Raw genomic sequence first — 23,624 nt, 5'->3', positions numbered from 1 at the left:
TAAACTTTCATTCCTTAGTTTTAAGATAAATTAACTTTGTATTGCAGTACATACATATGGGACACTATTACCAGTTATTCCTCTTTTGCACCGTTGGCCTAAATTCCCGTTTTAATTCTTTCCAAACCCTAGCGAGGAGTCCTGGCGGAGGAACCCAGAGCGCTTCCAGCGCCGTGCCAGACGGTTCATTGACCACCCGTGGCCATTTCGCGGGCTCACCGCTGAGGCGCCCGCCGCTGTCGCGCCGGCAGGGACACCAGGCCTACTGTCGAGCCCTTTTGGCTGGAAAGCGCCCGTGCACCGCCGCGCTCCGGCCCCTCCGGCTCCTTCCCGCGTCCGCCCGGGCCTGCGGCGGCGGGACGCGGGGCAGCGGGCGGGGCGGAGCGCCGCTGACGAGCCCGAGGAGGCGGGCGCCCTTCCCCCAGCCGCTCGGGCTCCTCGCCAGCGGCCCGCGCCGCCGGGCTGGGTTGTGTCGCCGCTCGAGACCCCTCGCCCCCCGCCCGGGCCGGGACAGCGCCGCTCCCGCCGCCGCCCTCCCCCGCCCGCCCCCGGCGCGCCGCCCCCGGGCCGCCGCTCCCGCCCTGTCCGCCACTGACGCAGTCCGTGCCGCACCAGCTCCAACATGGCGGCAGCGCGGCGCTGAGCAGCGCGGGGCTGCGAGGGCCGCCAGCGGGTGAGTGCCGGCCGCAGCGCCGGGCAGCGCTGGCCGCCGGCGCGGCCGAGTGAGGGCCATCGCCCGGGCCGCGCCGGGGGCTGGGCGGACAGCGGACGGTGGAGGAGGCGGTCGCAGCACCGCGGGCCTGAGGCTCGGTCACGGCGCGGGTAGGAGCTCCGGCCCCTCCCGGCCGGCCCGGCGCCCGCTTCGGAGCGGGCCTGGGGCGGCCGCCCACGCCGCCCCCTCGCACACGCCCCTCGCAAGGCCCGGGCGCCCGTGTGCGGGGGGCAGGCGGACCGCGGCGCCCGGCGCATCCCGGGTGAGGGCGGCCCTGAGGGGTGTGAGGAGCTGCGAGCGCGGCCCGAGGCGGGCGGGAGCGGCGGGGGTGGGTGAAGCGGCGCACGGGGCCTGGCGCACATCGCGCCGGGGGTCGGCTCTACCAGGCCGGCTGTGCCTCTTCGCAGCCTGGCTAATCGCGGCTCTGTGCCCGCCGCGAGCGCCCTGCTCGGGCTGGGGTGCTGCTGCGGAGTTTGAATGAGTCTTCCCTCCTCCCCTAGACGAGGGAGGAACGGGGCTGTCTGCGTGCCACATGTTCTCCCCTGTGCAGGCCTCTCCTAGGGAAGCGGAGCCTGCAGGAGCTACCGTGTCTGGCAGGAGACTCTTCTGCCTCTCTCTTTTAGGGATTTTTCTAAGACGTTCCAGAGACTTGTATGAATATTGAGTTTCAGGCTCATTTTGTTTGCAGCCATGACCAAACCATAAGTACTGCGTATGTATGGCTGTACTTGGAGGCCCTGAAGAGACTTCGAGAGACTTAAGAGAAGTAGTTCACTGAAACTGTGGACAGAATATCTGTAGTAGTGCTAAACATTGCCTTTAAGTTCAGTCACAATTAGCCAGTAGTTTCCTAACGTTTAACTGGGCAAGTTAATTATATGCAATAGTCATCTGAGACCTGTTTTAAGAGAAGTGTCAGACCATTATCTTGCATGTAGTCTATTTTCTAAGATGTGTTTTTTTCTGAGCGAATACTTCGGAGGTTTCATGGGGTTTTTTTCTATATTGCCAGCAGAAGAGGCTGTTCTTTGGACAAGGCTAAAGGCTACTAGGGTTTGGGTTTTTTTGGGTTTGTTTTTTTTTTTAGTTAGTTGTGGGTTTTTTTGGTTGGTTGGTTGGTTTGGTTGGGTTTTTTTTTTGGTGGGGTTTTTTTGTTGTTGTTGTTTTTTGGGTGTGGGTTTTTTTTTCTTTTTTTTTCTTTTTTTTGGTGGGATTTTTTGGTGTGGTTTTATGTTGCTTTTTTCCTTTAATCTTTTCCCCACCCTTTTGTTTCACTGTTCCCATTGCATTGGGGTCCAGCGTGGCTCAGATTTTTAGGTGCTACCACGATAAAAATATGCTAATAATTTGAAGTTAGACATGATTTATGAAGCATTATTTGTCTAAACTCACAGAGCTTGATTTATCAGTTTGTAAAAATTATTTATTAATATATTAGAAATAATGTAGTTTCCTGTATGTGAAGTAGATCAGAAGGGTAGCATAAAAAGGATAGGAGCATCAGTTCTGAGAGCACTCTTTGGGACTGTATTTCTCATTAAGACTTCCCATTTTTTCAGTCCTCTTCTGTGAGACAAGCATTTTTGTTTTAATTAGCTAGCAGTCATCAAGCTGCTATCAAGAGAAGATTTGGAGTTTTTTCCCCTCATAGGATCTCAGAAAATCTGGGGATTAGGAGGGAATTTAGAGTGAAGAATATGTAATGGAGTGGAGGATTTTACTGTGTTGCATCATGATTTCTCCACTATCACCAGTTCACTCCTCCATGCAATGGTAATTTAGGATCCAGCTTCCATTTGGAAGTAGAGTCAGTGAGTGCCAGGTTAAAAATGTAGCCATCTTTTAATGCAGTGAAGTTTAGGTCAGAGGCTGGGATGAAGCACAGACTCTAGCATAGGATCTAGAGAAGTAGAAAAAGGGGTAGAACATGAGAATAAAAGATAATACAGCAAGGGTTTTTTGATATGGTTGACACATATGGGTCTGCATTCAGAGCTGTCCTACTGTTGCATGATTGTCTTGCCTTACTCTCATCTTCAGTAGCAGGTAGGAAAGGATTCCACTGCTGAAGTTAATTTTGGGATTTACATGACTTGGAGATTACACCCTGTAAAAGGTTTTTTTCCCCTTTCATACAAAGAATAAACTTGCCTTTTCTTAGCACTTTTTAAGTTTTAAAATAAAATGGATTTTATGGATTCAGGCCTATTCAAATTCACACCAATAAATGCACTTATTTGTGTACAGGCCTGACAGAAAACACCTGTATTTTTTCACAAGTCATATCACAGGAAAATAAGTGCTTTCAGCATAAATTAGATAATAGAAAATCATGACTAAGACTCAACAACAAAAATTTTTAGTTACAAGTGACAAGAGCGTGGTTGGATATTTTAACATTTTTCATTGTAGGTATCCCTTTTCTAGAAAAATTAAGGGGATGATCTAGGAGGAACCTATAATTCTGTGTAAACAATTTCAGAATGTTACTGCTTTCTCAGCTGAATCTTGTGCTTGTGAATCCAGCTGCGATGTTAAAATTTGGCGTGCATTCCTTATTTTTTAGTGCAAGAAGATTAAATTCATGTTCATAATCACAAAAAGTCATACTGAAAGTGCTAGGGTTAGGAGTAGGTACTGCATATTCAGTCAGGACCTATCTAAGGGTGATCTTTTCTTAAGTCTCTCTTGCCTCATGTCCATGTAAGATAAGGGTTGATATTGTCAGGTGTCTGATTTCTGTTTTTAGAGGAAAACAAATCCTATGTCAGTAGTCCAGTAAAGACTTGTAACATCATTGTAGAGGAGGAGGCCTGGTGAAAAGTGGTGTCAATCTCTTTTTGCTTGCAAAAATATTTAAAGTTTTATTTTATGGTTGGTTTTTCTTTTGAAGGGACAGTCAGATTGAAAGCTTATAATGCATGATTTTTAATGATGACTAGAAAGTCTTCCTGAATAAATTTCCTAGACCTGTACAGAAAACAAATTTTTTCTTCTTTTCTAATAGGTGTGTTATATCCATGTTATTGCAAAGACATCATAAAATAAATCTGAAATGTGTTCTAGTGTACCACCTTATTTCTAAATTTGGCAACAAAAGTCTTGTGTTGCTGATTAGTGAAATGAGCACAGCTGCAAGCTCTGTCACAGAAATGGAGCTATGAACAAATTTTCATGTCTCCCATTTCACAATCATAAATTCATTTATAGTTTAATCCATACTGGAAAGAACTTGTAACGTTTTTAGTCTGTGCTTTTGCCATCACATTGAGCTGATATGTGCTGCTGCTGTATCTTTCTGTGGAGGGAGGAGGAAAGGGTGGTTTTTATGCAGCCAGATAGCCACTTGTGTGCAAGCTAAACACATGGGTGTAGGAACCCTCTATTGTAGTATCAGCCCACATTTATATTGTCTTCAAGTGACTGCAGCCACAGCCTTAAAGAATATATATTCTGAGTTCACTGCATTTGCATTTTCTGAATGTAAAGTTTTGCTTTAAAATACATTTCTAGAGATTCTACATGCCTGTCTTTGAAGTAGGCATCAATGTAGTTTAGTCTTACTGCCTTTGTAGATGGTGTGAAACAAAATGCTAGGAATGTGAATTTGTGTGCTTTATTGATCACTTCATTTGGACACTGAATGAAGATCAGTGCAGGTAGTTGTAAGTTGATGCAAGGAAACACATATAAAGGCAAGGTAAAGGAGAAAATCAAAATCTGAAAGAGCTGATGATGACAGGGAAGGAAGCAAAGGAATGGGGCACAATATCTTTTTCCTACTAAATATCTAATCTTTACTTACTATTCTGTCCTGTATTGGGGTTGAAACAAATCAGTAGTTCAGCACAGGTGTAAAGAAGGTTGTTTTTTCCCTCCTAAAAAAGTAGGAAATACTGCTGTATTGCTGCTTGCTGTGACCTTCTTTGGGATGCATGATGTGCTGAAACTCAGTTGATGTGCTTCTGTGAGTGCTTTCTAGCCAGTTCAGTGAAAAGGTTCTGGTATGTGTTAAAAGATATTACCAAATCCCTGCTAGCACTGGTGATTTTGGAAACAGAATTCCCCAAGATGTGTTTTTTAAGCACATCAACAAATATTAGTGATAATCTCTGGGAGAAAGATGCTTGTGACCAATTTGGGGTAGTTATCTTTTTTCATTGGCACAGATAATTTTGAAGAAGAGCTGCTGGAAGCCTGGCCTTGAGCTGGCCAGCTTTATCCTGCAAATATTTAAACAAAATGAGGCTGATGCAGATGTGAAGTAATGTGAACCCTGAGGGACACAGTTGGTGAAATGTTGCTTGTGGATGCAGCTGTTATGACAAGACTAAGTACTTCTGCTGTATTTATCAACAGATACCTATATGCTCTAAGCTGAACTGTAATTCTAGTTTCAGACATAAAAGAAACAAGCCTTATTTTTAGATATGCTGAAGTGTTGTTCTAGGTGCTTGGTTGGCTTTGGGTTTTTTCTGGTTATAGATTCTACTTAGACTTAGTGAGAGCCTCTTCAAACAGAACTGGTTGAGAATGATGAATGACTTGAAAATTTCAGAGTAGTCCTTAGGCTGTTTTTTTTTCCTTAGAATTTTGCAACAAAAAAGTGAGCTGACTTACCAAGATCACTCTGCATAGTATATTTTTTTAATGCGTTTGTAGTAAGCATCTTTTTGGGCTAACATCAAATTACCAATTTTATATTCCTTTCACTAGTGAAATTCCATTAAGTTCACAATTTAAAAATGCAAGGTATTGAGGGTTAAGAATATCTATGTTCTAACTGAAAATAAATCTTGAGAAGGAAATAACACAAGATATTTAAGCCCTATTGTTATCAGACATGTAAGCTACTGAGTACGACTGAGCTTGTAATATTCCGACTCCATTGTTGATAATTTCTGATTTTAGTCTTGGCATGTTTTTGGTGTTTTTCTTTGTTGGTTTTGTATTTAACATTGAGACCCCCTGTACTTTCTTTTAATACAGACAGGTTTTGAATTATGAGTATGTAGAACATTGTGTTTGGTGTTACATACTACAGGAGTAGAAATTACTACTTTTAAGGATTATTTGTAACTTGGTTTGCCCTGTAGCACATCAGAAAAAGATCTGGCTGAAATAACAGTGTAAAGGATATTTAAGTATATTGGAGAAGAAACACTCACTTGAATTGTGAGGTAGGTTGGATAAATGTCACTGATATCTTAGGCTGGTTTTCCAGGCACCATGAGTTTGAGAGTGAGATATATTTGCTTGGCCTGGTGTTTGTCCATCAGGGGGTTCATACTGACCCATTGCCATACCTGTCATTTAGAATCAAGTGCAGCTGGTGTTTAGGGGATGCTATTGGAGGGTTTAGAGACAGTGCAGGGTTCACTGGTGGTCATGGTTAGAACATGGACTAACTTCGTTTGTTCCACTGTTTATGAAACAATGGAGAGGTAGAAAAACATCAAATTGAGAAAACTTGGTGGGGATAGGGAGTTGGGTAGAATTTCTGCTTTCTTTCTCCCATCCTCTACAAAACAGAGTTAAAATTGACTGACAGATATATGTATTTCACAATTTAGCTTTAGGCCTTATCAGTGTTTGAAATAAAAATCTTGTCATGTATTAAGATAGTTGTCATTTATTATGGCTAAAATACTGTCTATAAATGTTAAGGCATACCTATACATTTCTCAAGCAAATTGCTTGTAAAGCAGGAAATTCCTTCTCACTTAAGCCAATCATTTGTGGTACTGATGCTCGTTAGAGGTCTCAGGTCAGTTAAAACTGGCAGTTCTAGCACCAAACAACATTTATTGCAGCATTTATTGTGCAAGGTTTCTTGAGAAAAGTGTCCCCGTGCAGCTGTGTAATCTGTTGTGCTGCTGACAGTGAGTGGCTGTGCTTTGGCTGGTCTCAGTTCTGTCCACTCCCACCGATCTCATCCCCTCCCTTCCTTGCACTGCTCACAGTCTGTGCCAGCAGTGTGGTGACCTGGGCAGCCTCCTGCTCACCTGCTAACATCCAAGTTTCCAGCTATGGGCATCTTCTTTATTGGTTTCTCTGCTGGCTAGAAAATTGGTTGTACTAATAGGAGAGAAATGCTAATTCAATTCAAGCAGACTGAGATAAGCCTGCTGCTTTGGACATGTGTCTGGCTTGTGTGTATGAATGTATTTGTTACACACCTAGAGAATATCTAGTGGGATTCTGCATTTTTAAAAAATCTTCTCATGCTAAAAATCACATAAATAATTAACTACTGAGTGGTGTTTAATTTAAGCCAGTCCTGCATTGTTCTTGTGATTTTTGCTGTGTAATCTTAGCAAATTGTTAGGAGTGACAGCACAAGAGAGAATATAGACTAACATGATTACACTGCTGTCTTGATTTTTTCCAGCCTCTTGTTCATATGCTGAGAGTGACAGATGGTGACAATTGAATTTTTCAAAGGTGTTCTATGGTACAACTATGAGAGAAAATTTAGGAGAGAGGTGTGCAGTGCATCAGCTAGATTTGAGCTATGTTTTCTGGCAATAAAAAATAATTAGGACTGAAAATGTATGGATTATATTCCAAATTTTGGAAAAGGTACTCATGTCTTACAGATCCTTTTGCTATTACTGTTGGGCTTTTTTTTTCCCCCCAGGCTGAAGTAAATCAGAGAGGATAGGGATTTAGAAAGTGAAAATAATATGATTGTACATAATGTTGGAATGTTGGAGATGCAAATGAAATTAAGACATAGCTTGTTACACTAAAATAAAAGGATTTATGTAGTCTAAGGGAAAAGTTGTGTTAGAATTCTCTATAAGGAATCATAAAATCATTGGAAAAACTCCTTAAGACCAGTGAGTCAAATAGCAAATGTACAGTACTAAGTCCACAACTAAACCATGTCCTTAAGCAACACTGTGCATCTATACATCTTTTTAATGTCACCAGTGATTGTGTCCCAAGAGATAAACAGTGACACAAAAGGAAAAGAAACAATGAAAAGCTAATATAATTTAATTTGGCAGCAGATGCGGAGCAGCTACACCCTGTTGTTTTTTTTGGTCCAGAATTGTTTGGATCCTAATTGGAGCAATACCTGGTAACTACTATGACAGGAATCCAGGAAATACTGAATTCTGAAATTTGAAAATTGATTGCTGAAGTCTTGCCCATACCTCACAGTATCTTTTCCTTTTGTATTTCCCCACTGAAGTATAGCACTCAAGATTAATGTTATTGCAGCAAATATGAAGAAAATCACTGATTTGTGGCTACAACATATGAAAGTGATATAAAGTACTTGGCATTTTCTGAACTTCTAAAAAATGCTTATATTTGCTGTCTGGGGCTTTTTTTGTTTGCTTTTCTACAGGTTTTATTGACTTTTGTATTGACTTACACATGATTTCAGTATACAGAAGGAAAAACTAAATTTTATTTTTATTACTTACAGTATTTAGACTTCCAAAGCCATGGGAGTAAAGGTCCAGAGACCTCGTTGCTTTTTTGACATAGCCATCAACAATGTACCCGGTAAGAAAATGAAATTAACAATTCAGTAGCATGAGATTAATATAAAACATGTATAGGAATAATACAAATACAATTTAACTTTACAATAAATATGGTGCTTTTTTTTCCAGCTGGAAGAGTGGTCTTTGAATTGTTTTCAGATGTGTGTCCAAAGACATGTGAGAATTTTCGCTGCCTTTGCACAGGTTTGTAGATTTTAGTATTTAATACTTAATTTTTAATGTAATACCATGTTAATTAATTTAATAATAGATGTATATTATTTTTCACGACATTTTCTTAAATATGAAAATAAGTTCAGCGTTGGTTCTTGACACCTCCAAAGTTTTAGCTGATGTACACATATGATCCTACACACATGATGTAGAATCAAAGCTGTTGTACCTTTGGCTTAGTGTGTTGCAGGAAGTATATACTAACCAACTTTAAATACAGGCACAGTAAGCTGATTTTCTGTTACTAGCACAGATATTACTGTTCACATTATATAACATCATCCAGTCTTGAAAGGTAGCCAGCAAGAGGTCAACCATGCAGACTTACTTTTCAGTCTCATGATACTTTGAGGAATTTGAAAGGTAGTGCTGGTATTCGTCAGATGTTTTTTCTATTATTTTAGTTTCTTGATGGAAACTGGTGATTTCTACTCCTACTGAAAGGTATTTCTTGAGGAAAATACTCAGATTATTCTCTCTTGGAAGCATTTACAAACAGAATTACTTTCCTGTGGACTGCATACTTTTACTGAAATGCTGACAGCTTAGCAAAACTTGAGTTTATTGTCACAAAAATAACTTTGTGAATACATAAATAGCATATCTGCTTTCTGTCTTCAGCTTTTTCTGCTTCCTTTCCTTCCAGCTTGGTTGTTTTCCAGATCAACAGTCTGTAGCCATTAATAGTGAATCCCTCAGCAGTACTTGTATGATCTAAATCAGGTGTGGATACATAATTACATTCATGTTAACTTAGAACATACAACACACCATTCAGGAAGTCTGCAAGAATGTAGGTATTATCTGATTTGAGAATAGGTTTTCTGCCACAAAATCAAATTATCAAAATTGTTCAGAAATTTGAACTTTGATGATTTTTAATGGCTGTGGCTACATTAACACATGATCGTGGCATTCTTGATCTGCTGTCAACCAAAAGTCAGATTACTCAATAAAGGTGTTGCTCCCTACTACTGTTTTTTATTTGTGAATTGAATTCTTTCAACAGCATTTTCAGGTCAGCAACAAGTGTGACTTAAGTTCATCCTTTGTTGCTGACATCCATAATCAAATTCAGATCCTGAACTATTTTGCTGCCTTAACACATGTAAGAATAGTGAGAAAAATATGCAGAAAGTTTATTATATTGATCATCAACTTATTATTCAAACTTCTAATTTTTGTTTTCCTTACCCAGTTGTTTTTCTGGAAGTTTTGAAAAGTGTGTGCTGCCTTCATAAAACAGGGATCAACAGCTCCATATTTTCCTGGCATACGTTGAGTTAGTGGAACATACACAGCTTCACATTTATCAGAGTGGATTTTTTTTCTAGCTATTCAAATCCATATGGAGATACCAGTCTGTTACAGATTGAGTTCATAGGCAACTGCCCCTGACAAAAGCTGTCAGTTTAATTGTGCAGGATAAGATTATAGGAAGATGCTGTCTAACAATTTGCCAGCATGAAGGGGAAGTGTCAGAAGTCCCACTGGTTACCTTACTGTTACCTTGAGGCTGGCTCTGTGTTCACAGGACCCACCATTCATCTTGCTAACTCAGCAGAAATCTTTTCTCTTGAGGAGGGAGAGGTCATTGTGTTGTAGCTGAAGCAGAGTTTGATTAAGCAGCAGAGCTGATGCAAGGGAGGAAGATTGACAATTGTCATCATGAGCAGGGAAAGGAATGAGAGTCCTTCTTTCCCCCCCTACTTCTATGACTTTCTTACAAGTTTTTATGGTACCTTAACCTTGTTGTGTTTTAACTACAAATCTGATTGTTCCTTGCATGTTTCTGAGCAATACCAGTTGTCATAAGTATAAGCTGGATGTTTAACTTGAGTCAGTCAGCATGGAAGTGACTAGAGTTGTATACTAATGTCAGTGAGGAGGAGTTCTAGTATAACTATAGAGACAGAAAGTAGTTTCTGCACCACTTTCTTAAATGTCTTTTTTTTACTGGTATTACAGGTAAGTGTTTGCCACACAAGCCAGTTTTTCAGGGCATAGAAGATAATTTTAGTTGAATGTTTTACATAGCACTTTTTTCGTAATGAAGATGATGCAGAGAGTAATTTTTGGTTTTGTTCATTCTCTTCTTTAGGTGAAAAGGGTACAGGAAAGTCCACCCAAAAGCCATTGCATTACAAAAGTTGTCTGTTTCACAGGGTTGTGAAGGATTTTATGATCCAAGGAGGTGACTTTAGTGAAGGTATGACGTGAATCTTTAAAAAAAACTTTACCACTGATGTAATGAAATGTTGCAGAAGTTCTGTATAGAACCATTTACTTACATTAATTATTCTCTGACAGATATCACTGCTTTTTCCCCTTTCTTCTGACTGAGAATCTTTCCATGAGAACCTGTATAATCAATTTATATATGTGCACGCACACACACACTTTTGCTCAAGTTATCTCTACAAGTATTCAGAGAAATAAACACCTCCTACTGAAAGGTTGAAGTGTGAGAATAAAATATTGTCTCTGCTGCTGGGAGATACAGAAAAAAGGGAGATTGTTGCTGCATACAGTGGAGAATGCTTTCTTGTTTTCCAAGTTTTTGCTTTTGGATTACAAAGATGCATCTTGATTGTGTTTGCATTTTTTGAAGAATCGTGTCAGTGACTTGGATGCAGTTATATCAGTATAATGAAGCACCTTACACATAATGTGACTTAATCACTGCTTTAACTGTCACTTTTCCTCTTTTAAGGAAATGGCAGAGGAGGGGAATCCATTTACGGAGGCTTTTTTGAAGGTAAGAATTTTATCAGTCTGTTCTATGTTGTTAAAATAAACAGTCACCTTTACATTCTGTAGTCTCTGTTCTGTAAACCTGAACCATTTTTTTTAAATATTTTTGTCTGGTCTTGAAGGCCTTTTACTATCATGTCTAAGTTATTTTACTTCTAAGATATGAATCTCACGAATTTTAGTGAATGAAGAACTGAAACTGAACTCCTTCATATTTGTCCCTTTCACCAGATTTACATTTATGTTGCTGATTTTAGACATTTACTTTTGACTTGATCAGCTAGATAAAAGCTGAGGATGGTCTTCTCTTTGAGGGGAAAGCAGAAATGTGTTGATGGAGTTGGGTTTCCTTGCAAATTTTTATTTAAATGAATGCGTAGAGCCCTGCTTTCCTGAACCCAAGATGAATTAATGATAGAACTTTTAGTTTTCTTAAAGTCCTGGTTCTTTCTCAGCCAGTTTTGCAGAAGAAGTTATAGTTGCTGCGTTTCTCAGCCTGTGTTTGTCCAGAATGTAGTGGAACATGTGTTTCTAGGAGCAGTTGTTATGTTACATCTTAGCCCACGTGCTGGGGGCAGCCACCCAGGCAAGGTCAAGCCCCTCTCCCCTCCTGGATACTCTTTTTTTTACTGTAGGTTGTTGTCTGAGCTTGCAGCACTCAGAAGAATTACTGACTGCTGTAGTAGGGCCAGGCTGCAAATTTATGTCAGACCTTGAGTGGAATCAACAGTTTGCAACTGCCAAAAGAGGGAGGAGGCCTTACCTTGCACTGACTCGGATCAAACTTCAACCTGATTCAGTAAAATGCCTAAAGATTATTGCAGCAAAAAAGTTATATATTTCCATCTTAGTGAGTGGATCCAATTAAATAATTTGGCAAGCATCAGAACCAACACAGATGAGTAGTTGGGTTTGAGGAAATGTATGGCTGGGAGAAATGGAAAAATGAGCACAGCCTCCACCTATCTTCTGGCAATAGCAGGCTGGCTCTTCAACTTGACTGGCTACAGTATGAAACTGAATTTGTGGAAGGTTTTGCTTTTGTGGATCAATTAACTGACACACCATCGGATTAGACTGACATTTGATGCTATTGTACAGGTGATTGGAAAGTGGGACCATTCCTTTTGTGGTTAGTGACAGTAGCATTATGAATATTGTATTTTCCTTTGTTAATACATCCTCTTGCCATCTGTATCTGAACAGTGTTGAACAAATGTCCTCACACCTGAAGAATTTCCTTCCCCCAAAAGCCTTTTTGCTGTTTTGGGAAAGAAAGGAGAGGTTTCTTACAGGTGTCTTTCTTAAATGAAGAATAGTGACAACATTTTACACATATTTCATAGTTTAGTTGGGGTTTAGTTTGAGCTATTAACAATTACTTGGTCATAAAAAGTAGGATTTATTGAAGTTAAACTAATATTCTTAGCAGCCAACTTGATAAATTCATTTGTGTCTGCCCGACGAACAAGTTGTTTGGGATTGCTATGAAACTATCCATGTTTGGATATTGGAATATTTGGTTTTATCCATGAAAAAATAAAACCCAGAACAACAAAATGCCTGAAAATTAGGGATTTATTGATAGTTAATACAAAGCTTCTGTTCCAAAGAAAAATAGAGCAACAACTTAAACATCTCTCCTACTAGACGTAGAAGACAGATCTTTTGTGCAAGAATACTAAATTTTAATTTTTCTCCCCTTAGGCTATAAGCCATTGATTTATATTTCTCCTTGTTATACAGAAAGAACAGAATGATATGTTTTAAAAATAGCTTTATTTTAGTCTATTTTTAATACAACTTTTCATTCAAGTGACTAATGGATTTATTTAATTAGGGTTAATTTACTTAGACAGTAGCATTTACCTAAGCATATATTGTATGCTTAAAAAGTAACTGAAAACACTTTCTTTAGATGAAAGTTTTGCTGTAAAGCACAACAAAGAATTTCTTCTTTCAATGGCCAACCGAGGGAAAGATACAAATGGTTCACAGTTCTTTATGTAAGTATTGAAATGTCTTGAAATGCATATATGGTTTGCTATTTGTAAGGTGTAAAGGAAATTCCTTTCAAATATTGAAGACTAGCTCAAATTTTAAAAAGCCAAATTTGATGTTTTTCTACCAAGTTGCCTGGAAGTAGCCATTTTCCTAATGTGCTTATTTTTACCCCTAATGTGCTTACTTGTGTTTAATTTCCTGTGCAAAAGGGCTTTTAGTAATTTTCAGTAGCTGTGTTCTAACTTGGGCAATAAAGCAAACCTGTTAGTTTCTTGTAAAATTCTTAGTACTCTAATAAGTTGTTTTCAGAACTGTAGCAGAACAGCTCTGGGGGCTCTGCAAAGTAGTAGAGAGCTTTTTTAAAATCACAAAATAGCTTTCAGTATAGTCTTACTTATAGGTAAAACTTAAATTCTAAAAATATATTGCAGTAGAGTCTTTAAGTTGTCTACAGAAAATATTCTCAAAATACATCACTCTTACCCATGTTTCATGGCCTTAGTTAACATAACAAGTTGTGGATGTCAGCATTAAACTTTATTTTGGGATTTCTATATGATCATTATCCCAATCATCCCAGTTTTCTATTCTGCCATAACTGACAGGTATGCCTTGGTAATGCTAGTATAGGGGAAAGCTGAGAGAGAGTCAGTTCTTGTTTCTGTGTCAAATAATGTGTACATGTAGATACTTCTTCCAGTTTTCTACTTATTTCCTAATGTGTAGAAGGTTATTTGCATTTTTCCTGCAGATTTTTGTATCTGTTCTTCGTAGTATTTATATAATTTAATGAGTAGAAACTTATTATATCCTGTATGAGGATTCTGTCTAAAAATTTGTGTGCAATTTTGGGGTTTTTTTTCAGTAAAATGTAATAATCAAAGTGTTTCATTGAATAAGTAGTTTGACATGTAAAACATGAAATACATTAAACTGTGCACAAACTTAGACTGATATATATATGTTTTGCTCAATTTTATTAGTGCACTCAAAATAATGTTCATTTTCATATATGTAGATTACATGGTTTGAATGCTGTCTGCTTTTCACTAATACTGGTTTTGTCTTTCTCTTTAAATCTGGAAACAACAGAACAACTAAACCTACACCTCATTTAGATGGGTAAATATCTCTTATTTTCTTCTTACATATGTTTGGGAACTGCCTTGAGAAAATTAAGTGCTAAGAGTACTTCCTTTTGTTTACATTCTTCAGGCATCATGTTGTTTTTGGACAAGTCATCTCAGGTCAGGAAGTTGTGAGAGAAATAGAAAACCAGAAAACAGATGCATCTAGTAAACCATATGCTGAAGTACGCATACTGAGTTGTGGAGAGTTAATTCCAAAATCCAAAGGTAAAGTTGAACTGTACATATGAGGTAATTTTGTTTGTTTTCTTCCATGCTGGCTGCTTACAAAATTATTTAGAAACTTACTTAAGATAGAAGATGGCACAGTTGGTGGAAAGGTGAATAGTGTTGCAGAACAGTCAGTCTTCTAAAGAACTTAAAAGTTGTTGATGCAAAAGACATTAAAGAACAACCATACATGTTTTTTTTCCAAAGCTTCTCCTGTCTTAAATTTTCTTACCCTAGTTACATTTTAGCTTGCCAAAGCTGGCAAGCACTTGTCATATCAAATAGGGTCTATGTTAAGAAGATTCGTGGCAGTCTGACTTTGTGATAAGTTGTACTTTGGAAGGTATTGAACTTGTTTCAGGTTGCTCTAAGGTAACTCTTCAAATCAGGCACTGAGATTATAAAAGCCTGGATTTGGCCCTTTAGCTTATACACTTTATAATAAACTGTTCTTAAAGAGGAATACACCAGAACCTGTCTTTCTGGAGGGGATGTTCTGCTCTGCCATTTCAGAACTGAACATAGTATGAGAGCTTGGATCAAGCCTTATTTTCTAAGAGAAGCAGAATCGAAAATGTTCCTGTCACCATGGAGAATCTCATTAGTGGAAAGACAGGATACTTGTTTTGTAGGAGTTATGATGGGGGATCATCCTGCTATTTCATTCATAGCACATTCTGTTGATATATACTGGGAGGGGTTGCACCAAGGATATTCAAGCACAAGAATAATGGTTTGTTTGGCCAAAGGAAAATACAAGTATTTGAACTTCAGCTCCTTGTTTTTTCACCTCCTTTTTGCTCATGATATTTGGCAGAATGATTTTGGCATCTGATGTGATCTCTTCAATACCACAGAATTCCAAGCAGAATTATCTTTTCATGCCTGACTTCTGAAAGGTTCTGAGTCATGCCATGTATTAGGATACAGTTGTGGGATTTTTGGAGGTATTCTGGAGCATGGCATCTCTTAGGAAATGCACAGATGATGTAACTAGGAAATAGAACAGTACAGGTACAGATGAGTGAAATTAAGGGATGAGATACTCACTTACATAGATGTCTTCATCAGATTGCCACACTCCCTTTGAAATCCACTCTAGAACTCTTAAATGACTAAATGAAATTTTTGGCATTGAGCAGTCTGATGACTTAGAGCCTATAGGCAGGGATTTGAAGTGCTTGTCATCCCAAGAGTGAATGAAATAATTGCAAAAATATTAAAAGAGAACAGGCTTCTGGAAGGATTTGAATTGTGTTGTCTTTACCCATCTGTCTATGTTCTTGTACCTCTGACTCAGTACTGCAGCTTTCCTGGCAACTCGGGTTGTTATAACTGGCCTGGTGTGCCATGGAGGGATATTGGCATCATTAGGTTTTTTTTCATTGCCACCTGGCCTACACCTGGCTCCTTTGATTGAAATTAGTTAGAAAAATGTTTGGCTTGTTTTATAAATATGTACTTGTTACATTTTGTAAATATGTATGTATATAGACAATCTAAAACTGATACAAAATATTACAGAGACTTTTTATTAAATGTTGTGAAAAATAAGGATGTTGAGCAAGTTTGAGAACAGAGAGCAGTTATCTTAGTCTGGAGATACAAGAAAAATCAGAAATATAAAGAGAAGTGTCCTTTGGAAGCATTTTGCAAGAAATCTTAAAAACTTCTGATGAGAATGAGCTGATTCCAATCAACAGGCTGCTCTAAACTGGTAAGAGTACATGCTAGTTTATACTGCACCTGGAGGTGACTAGAAGACCAATATACTCTGTGAAGGACTGAAGTTTTTCAGTGGGTTGTCAGGCTTTGTTAGTCTGTATCAGGTGAGGCTTGTGAATAAACACACAGAAAACACTGTGTGTAAATTAGAATTACAGTGCATTCTGAGTTGGAATGGGCCCACAAGAATCATGATTCCAGCTCTTAGGTGAACAGCCCATTACCAAGATCAAACCTTGGTGTTCACACTGTGCCCTGACCAGCTGAGCTCATCTCTGTTGTCACACAGCTATGACTTGTGTCTGTGATGCTAAGCTGAAAAATGAATGACATTTAGTGCAGCAGGATTGAATTCAATCCACTCTACCAGTGTGGTGATTTGTTAATGATGTAACATAAAAAAAAGTATCCATAAAGTGTTTGACCATAAAAAGAGGGCAAGATTGTTTCTGTTGGGATGTATGCCACATCTCTGATGCAGTTCTGTGAATTAAGCTCCTGCTAGCTTGTTGTCACCCAGAAGTGTTATCTCAGCCTGTTCAATTGGAAGCGAGTGTGCTCCATCACTGTGAAGAGGAAACCTTTCACCATTCTTTGTATCACTGCTTTCTGAATGTAAGACCTGACTAATTAGGATAGTGAGCTAAATTCAGTGAGTACTTGGTTTAATCTGTGCCTTTCATTTTTTGTTTCAAAATTCCTCTTATTAATGAACATGCTGTGAATAAATTTTAAAGAATTATTTGTATGTAGCTTAATGTTGTGTAAAGCATCATCAGAAAACTTACATGGTTCTGCAAGTACTTGACAGTATAAATTTTAGACTTAAAGTTTCATAAATCTAAATTATGAAAATGTCTTGTTTTTCTAGACATATTCTTTACTGTACTATGAAGAAACAATGTTTTTCAACAATGCCAATTTTGATGAAGTAATCTCATGACACGATTATAAGAATCTGAGACAGATACTAATTGGGGTGTTTTTTTCTGAGATTAGTTTAGAAGTGTTTAATATTAAAATGTGTCTTTGCTATTCTGATCTAAAGCCAAGAAAGAAGAAAAGAAGAGACACAAGTCATCTTCCTCATCCAGTGACTCGGAAAGTTCAAGCGATTCAGAATCATCTTCTGATTCATCATCGGATTCTGAGAGTGCTTCAGAAGAGAAATCTAAAAAACGAAAAAAGAAACACAAAAAAAATTCCAAGAAACATAAGAAAGAAAAGAAAAAGAGAAAGAAAAGCAAGAAAAGGTCAGTTTTGAGATTTGTTTTGTTACATGTACACCATACAGTACCATTCTCTTGTCTTAATAACTACAGATTAGTTTTCTTTAAGCTAGCAATGCAGGTTTTGCAGTCTGGGAGATAGTTGGTTTCCAAATACAAGAATAAATTTTCTGATCTGTGAAGGGTCATGTTCATGTGCCTGTGTACTGCAGCTTGTAAAGAAAAAAAAAGGAATGGAGTAAGACTTCAGTTGGCTTGAAAAGTTGATGGAGTAGTAAGTTTGAAATGGGTAGGGATAATTTGTTACTGTAAGTTTACTTCTGTACAGTCAGTTTGAAACATATGCAGTAGAACTTATGAAAATGTGGTATGCAGGAAATGACAAAATTAAACACAAAATTAATAAATTAACTTTTTTTTTTTGTCTGATATGCCAAAACTCTTTCAGTTTCACTGAAGGATAATAAAACTGAGAAAGCAGTCTTGCTTCTGAGTGTTAATTTTAATCTAATAGTCTTGTTACAGTTCAGTGTGAGATAAAAGTGGTGTTAGTGCACAAAGTCACATTTTTCTAAGCTAGCAGTGAAATTTAAGAAACGTTCATATAGGACAGTTCTGCCTAAACACTGTTTCTGTGCACCTAAGCCCATTTCACAGGAGTTTGTAAATTGTTTGGGTTTACTATAGTCTGTAGAGAGTTACATATGCTAGTATAAAATCTCTATTTTTAGTCTCCTGATAGTGTTTTTTAAAGAAAATAAACTAAGAAGAAAAGTTGTATTTAAACAGAGAGTATATATATGTTCAGTGTTGCTCCACTGGAATTAGTAGAGAAAATGTATTGGTCAGAAATCTACTGCAGTTGTATGCTTTGGAACAAAGATATCATGGGGGGAAAAATGTTGTTTCTGAAATTGCTCTGTTTTCTGCAGTTCTTGTGGTATCAATGTATGTTGAATTAAGATAATTTCTGAATTATTTAAATAGATTGAAAGGTCTTCCCTCATCTAAATAACTCATTATGCATATTTTCTATACAAAATTAAAGCTCATCCAGTGAAAGTGAAGATGAAAATACTGAAGCACAGCCATTATCTACTGTCCGTCCTGAAGAAATTCCTCCTGTACCTGAAAATCGCTTCCTGATGAGGAAGAGTCCTCCTAAAGTGGATGAGAAGGAAAAGGAAAGAAAAAGCAGAGAGAAGGAAAGAGAGAGGTAATATATCTGATTTAAGTCTGTCTATGTGCTGGCCATGATTTGGTCAACTCTAACGTTGAATCTTTTCCATATTGAACAGTTCCATGTTGTAAGCACTACTGCAAGAAAAATAGATTTCTCCCTTTACTGGAAACTATTGTCTTTGTCCTAGAACAAAGGCTTAGTCTTTGAAAATAATTTTATTGAATAAAGAATGTAATGACTGGCTCAATTTCATTTAGAATGTATTGCAACTGTCCAGTCTGAGTCTATAATTTATTATTTTTTCAAAAATTGAAAAACTCTGAAATCTTGTAAAATTATTGTAGTCACAAATTGAAGTTTTACTGTGTAAATGTTACTGTTGTAAAACAAAATTGTGTGTTTTCATTTCGTTTCTGAAGATGTTTCAATATTGATTTTCCTTTTTTTTTAATTGTACAAACAATATCCTTATTTTTTTAAATTATTTTTAGTAATCTATCAAATTCGCAGTCAACGTACCAGAGAAGGCTGTTAGTCACCAGATCTGGAAGGAAAATAAAAGGAAGAGGACCAAGGGTAAATGTTTTTAATCTATTCTTCAAAATAAACAAGGTGGTAGCACAGTCTCACTGCTGGTGTTACTAATCATATTCATTTGGATAGTCGATTTTAAAAAAAATAAGTGCATCATAATTGATTTGAGGACTGTGGCATGAAGGAGGACAGAAAGGAAAATCAAATTACCTGTTTGCATACTGGGTCTGTTTGAAGAAGGGGGTGAGAAAAAACCATAACAACATTTTATTTAAGTTAATATGGTAGTATTTAAATTGGTGAATGGAACCAGCTCAGAAAGGGTTCTAGTGAACATAGGGACCAGTAAGACATCCGTGCCAAGAACATGGGGAAGACTTCTCCCCTTTTGGCAGGGAGGAGTTGTCAAATTGTCTCTTAATATTGTGAGGCCAATAGTAGACCTTAGCCTTAAAATCAGTTTTCTGATCAGACACTTTGTATTCCCTCATTACTTGAGTGTCAGATACATTTTTACTAAGTAACTAACTTATCAGTGGAAACTTGGTATATACATGTGAAGTGTCATGTTAGGGGCTATGTAGAACCCACTGTCAGGGGTGAAAATCTTGCTGAGGCTATCACAGGTATCACAGCAGGTGAAATTCAAGCTAAGGCATAATTTTTCTTTTTTCCTCCAAGCGTTACCGGACGCCTTCCAGATCCAGGTCAAGAGATCGATTCCGGCGCAGTGAAACTCCTCCACATTGGAGGCAAGAAATGCAAAGAGCTCAAAGGATGAGAGTGTCTAGTGGCGAAAGGTGGATAAAAGGAGACAAGTAAGATTATTTCTTTCTGAAATATGTGCATATGTATTGATTTTTTTATTTTTTTGTTTTAGTTCTGAGAGGATTTTTTGTTTGTTTATTTAAAAGTAGTACCTATTATCTTGGATTTTCAATTACAGTTGCTTTCAAGAAGCCAGGATGCTGACTTTGTTATTCCATAATTTAATTGTGTCTGAGTTTAACCATGCTACTGCAAGTACATAGTTATTAATACAAATTATCTGATGTGAAGTTTTAGTTGTGACGCTATCTCACTTCTGCTTTAATTTTATAGAGAGGAGAAAATGAAAACTTTTTTAAAATTGTATCTTTTTCTCTCCAAGGAGTGAAATAAATGAAACCAAGAAAGATAATCAAAAGAGCCCAGGAAGAGGAAGAGAGAGAAGAATATCAGACCACAGACAAGTTTCTGAAAGTCCAAGCCGAAGAGGAGAAAAGGAGAAGAAGAAAGATCACAAATCCAGCAGTAAAGACAGGGAGACAAGAAGAAATTCAGAAAAAAATGACAAGCATAACAAAAGCAAAGCGAAGAAGAGAGCTAAATCTAGGAGCCATAGTAAAAGCAGGGAGAAATCAAAAAGTAAAGAGAGAGACTCCAGGCACAGCAGACATGATGAAAAGAGACTAAGATCAAGAAGCAAAGAGAGAGACCATGAGAAAGGTAGAGAAAAAGAAAAGCACTATGATTCTAGAGGGAGAGAGAAAGAAAGAAGTAGGAGCAAGGAGAGAAGTAAAAGAGCAGGCTCAAGAAATAATGAACAAGAGCATAGGAAGAGCAAAGACAGGGAGAAACGCAAGTCAAGAAGCAAAGAGCGTGAGCATGCTAGAGGAAAACACAGCTCCAGCAGCAGAACAAGGGATAGAAGCAAAAGCAGAGATAGGGGTAGGAGAGGAAGATCAAGAAGCAGGGACAGGGATCGCAGTAGAAGTAAGGACTATTCAAGGAATAGAGATAGAGAAACAAGAAGGAGAGGAAGATCAAGAAGCAGAGAAAGGAGAGGTACACCAGATAAATACAGAGGAAGAGAAACTAGGAGGAGGAGAGAATCAAGGAGTTCAGAGAGAGATGAAAGTCAAAGCAGAAACAGAGAGAGGTATTCAAATAGGGAAGGTAGAAGCTCATATAAGAGGAATGGTAGTGAAAGCCAAAGGAAGAGGCGTTCAAAAAGCCGTGAAAGTAGCAGTCCTGAATCCAGCAGAGATAAGAAGTCCAGTAGAGATCAGGATAGAAGTCCAGACTCAAAAAAGAGACCAAGTAGCAAAGAAAGAGAATCAAAAAAATCATACTCACGCAGCAGTAAAGAAAAGGAAAAGACCAGATCCTCAGCAGAAAAAGAAATAAACCAAAAATCAAAGAGTCAGGAAAGAGATCATGCCCCTAGTAAGGATAAAAAGTCTGATCGTGAAACAAGTCCTGGAACAGATGATGACAGGCATGGATGAGTTTGTGGACTTAATGTTTCCATTGTCTCAAAGTTTTAGAGACGTTTTGGGGAACGCCTTTTTTAAAGATGTGGACTTCAGTTTGGTCTTTTGATAATCTAAAACCTGGATCATTTGTACTGCTAAAGTTTTAATAAACTTGAAATGAAAAACAAATTACATGTGTAATACAGTGTGCTGTGTTTTAAATATTTCATTGGATTATATATCCTTCTTGTGTATTGTCAGCTAGAAAGGTAACTTCCATGCCACTTATATTTTTTACCTAATGACCATAGTTCAGTGCAAGCAGTGGCTGCCTGCAAAGAGGTTTGTTCCATATATAAAGAAGAAAGATGCAGATAAACTACATGTCATCTTAAAGCTAGGAGAATATTGCAAGGTGTCCATTTCTCCAGTCTTGCATCTGTTTTTCAATAGGTATAAATCCTAAGGAAATTTATTTGTAGAGGTAAATTATTTTAGTTTTTATTGTAATCACAAAATTAATTTAAGTAATTTTTACTGTTTGTACTTCTGTCACTGCCAACAGTAGAATTCGTTCATGTTCTAAAGCAGTCATCTCTGTTGGAGAGTTATTTCTTTGTCCTAAAAAAAAATTCTAAGTGTTCATCGGCATAACTTTTTTCCTCCGTAACCTCTTTTCATTTCATGCTCTCATGTTGTCTACTGCAGAAATGGATGATTCAGACTACATGCCTCAGTTACCTAAGTAGTGGATGCACAGAGATGAAGCAGATTCCAGAACTTAGAGTGAGGTCAGATAAGGAACCAGGAAATCCTTTCAACTTCTGTTTCTTAACAACTCCATGAGAAAACTCTTGCAGATCTCCAGTACTAGTTTTTGGAGTAATTGAAACAGAATTTCCAGTAATGTTTTAAGACATGCTCTTAATTTTTTTTAAAAACTGAAATTTGCTTTCTCCCTTGTTCCCCTTCATTCTAAAGACTGTACTGTGAATTCCTTCTCATTGTCTACTATGTATGTGTCCCTCAAACCAATTTGCTCCCTTTTCTGCTTTCCTCTCCTGCCTCTAGGTCTCACCCCAGTTTGTATTTCACCACTACACCTTCACATAGAAGATAAGGAGTTTGGCTTGTGTTGCTGCAGCACTGCCCCCATATGTGCAATCCCCAGAGAGCAGCTGGTATGTAGTAACTCAGTGCAGTGGTCTGAAAGGGTAGATGTGGTACAAACCTCAACACTCCTTCCAGTCCATGAAACTATTCACATCTAAGACTGGCAAATCTTGAAAGTCCTGAAGGGAAGTGACAAGCATTAATCTTAAGCTGTATCAAAACAAAACAATATTGTAATAGTTGAAATTTTTGCCAAATCTTTCATGGGGTGACACAACTTGCTTTTACTGTCTTTGTAATGAGTTTGTCAACATTTTCACTTTATAATGCACTTTGTGATCAGTGTTTGTTTACAGCAGATTAGGAGGAATGCCAAAACGTGCTTAAAATCCTTATCCAGACAGTTCTTATTCTAAAGAATAGTTGTGTCTTGAAAGCAAAAGAAAACCTAGGATTGTGAACAACATGATGTGTTTAAAGGAAGAAAACCGGAAGTGTGTAGAGCAACTTTTTAGCAGAAAAGTTTGTGGAGCTGCTTTGGCTGTCAAGTGCTTTTTTGCTTTTTTTGTTGTGTTTTAGGAACACCTGTGGATTTTGCATTTCAGCAGTCATTTTATGCAGAATGTTTAAAACTGTTCTGGTCCGCATGTGGGTTGATGACACAGCTGTTAAGAGAACTCAGAGTGAACCAAAGACCTTTATAGTGAATCTCTTTCTGAACTTTGCAGGACTTTAGAGAAGTTGTAGTCCTATTTTGGGGGACTGTAATAAGAATAAAGGTAGGAAGTTAGGCTTCAGAAAGTTTTGTGTGGCAGCTTAACCATGCATTTATACTGTGCTATGCATGCCATGTGCTTCAGAGTCTCATTTGAAAACTGTTTGCAATGTTGTTTCATTATTTTTTCATGGAGCTGACACATGAGCAAGCTATTGTTGAAGAATTTTATTTGCACTACTGAGAATATTCTTGCCAATATCACTGAAGCTTGTATAAGCATGTGAACGAAACAATCCACAACTCTTCTGACTCTGCTGTAGA

At 38.1% G+C, this 23,624-nt stretch overlaps 1 protein-coding gene across 3 annotated transcripts; it reads left to right on the top strand.

The window, feature by feature from the left end:
- Nucleotides 1–531: 531 nt before the first annotated feature.
- On the top strand, nucleotides 532–21,661 carry PPIG (peptidylprolyl isomerase G). 3 transcript variants are annotated; one of them, XM_079310764.1, is made up of 13 exons: nucleotides 532–673; nucleotides 8,154–8,233; nucleotides 8,344–8,418; nucleotides 10,550–10,657; nucleotides 11,162–11,206; nucleotides 13,121–13,208; nucleotides 14,299–14,328; nucleotides 14,422–14,561; nucleotides 17,338–17,542; nucleotides 18,567–18,734; nucleotides 19,193–19,277; nucleotides 19,917–20,053; nucleotides 20,386–21,661. In XM_079310764.1, exons 2-13 carry the CDS (start codon nucleotides 8,173–8,175, stop codon nucleotides 21,503–21,505), a joined length of 2,262 nt encoding a protein of 753 aa, XP_079166890.1. In that variant the 5' UTR covers nucleotides 532–673; nucleotides 8,154–8,172; the 3' UTR covers nucleotides 21,506–21,661. The 3 variants fall into 3 exon arrangements, with proteins under 3 accessions (XP_079166890.1, XP_079166891.1, XP_079166892.1); XM_079310765.1 differs by lacking the exon at nucleotides 532–673 and adding an exon at nucleotides 781–974; XM_079310766.1 differs by lacking the exon at nucleotides 532–673 and adding an exon at nucleotides 5,872–5,892.
- Nucleotides 21,662–23,624: the final 1,963 nt, after the last annotated feature.

Source organism: Erithacus rubecula (assembly GCF_903797595.1).
Source record: "Erithacus rubecula genome assembly, chromosome: 8".
Taxonomy (NCBI): domain Eukaryota; kingdom Metazoa; phylum Chordata; class Aves; order Passeriformes; family Muscicapidae; genus Erithacus; species Erithacus rubecula.
Note: the sequence above shows the minus strand (reverse complement) of the source record. Positions and strands in the feature narration are given on the sequence as shown.

Bases quoted from the DNA above. Each gene is read 5' to 3' on its own strand.
- PPIG (XM_079310764.1), top strand. From the start codon at position 8,173: ATGGGAGTAAAGGTCCAGAGACCTCGTTGCTTTTTTGACATAGCCATC. The intron at 13,209-14,298 runs GTAAGTATTGAA...TGGAAACAACAG, and splicing joins AATGGTTCACAGTTCTTTAT to AACAACTAAACCTACACCTC. The intron at 14,329-14,421 runs GTAAATATCTCT...TACATTCTTCAG, and splicing joins CCTACACCTCATTTAGATGG to GCATCATGTTGTTTTTGGAC.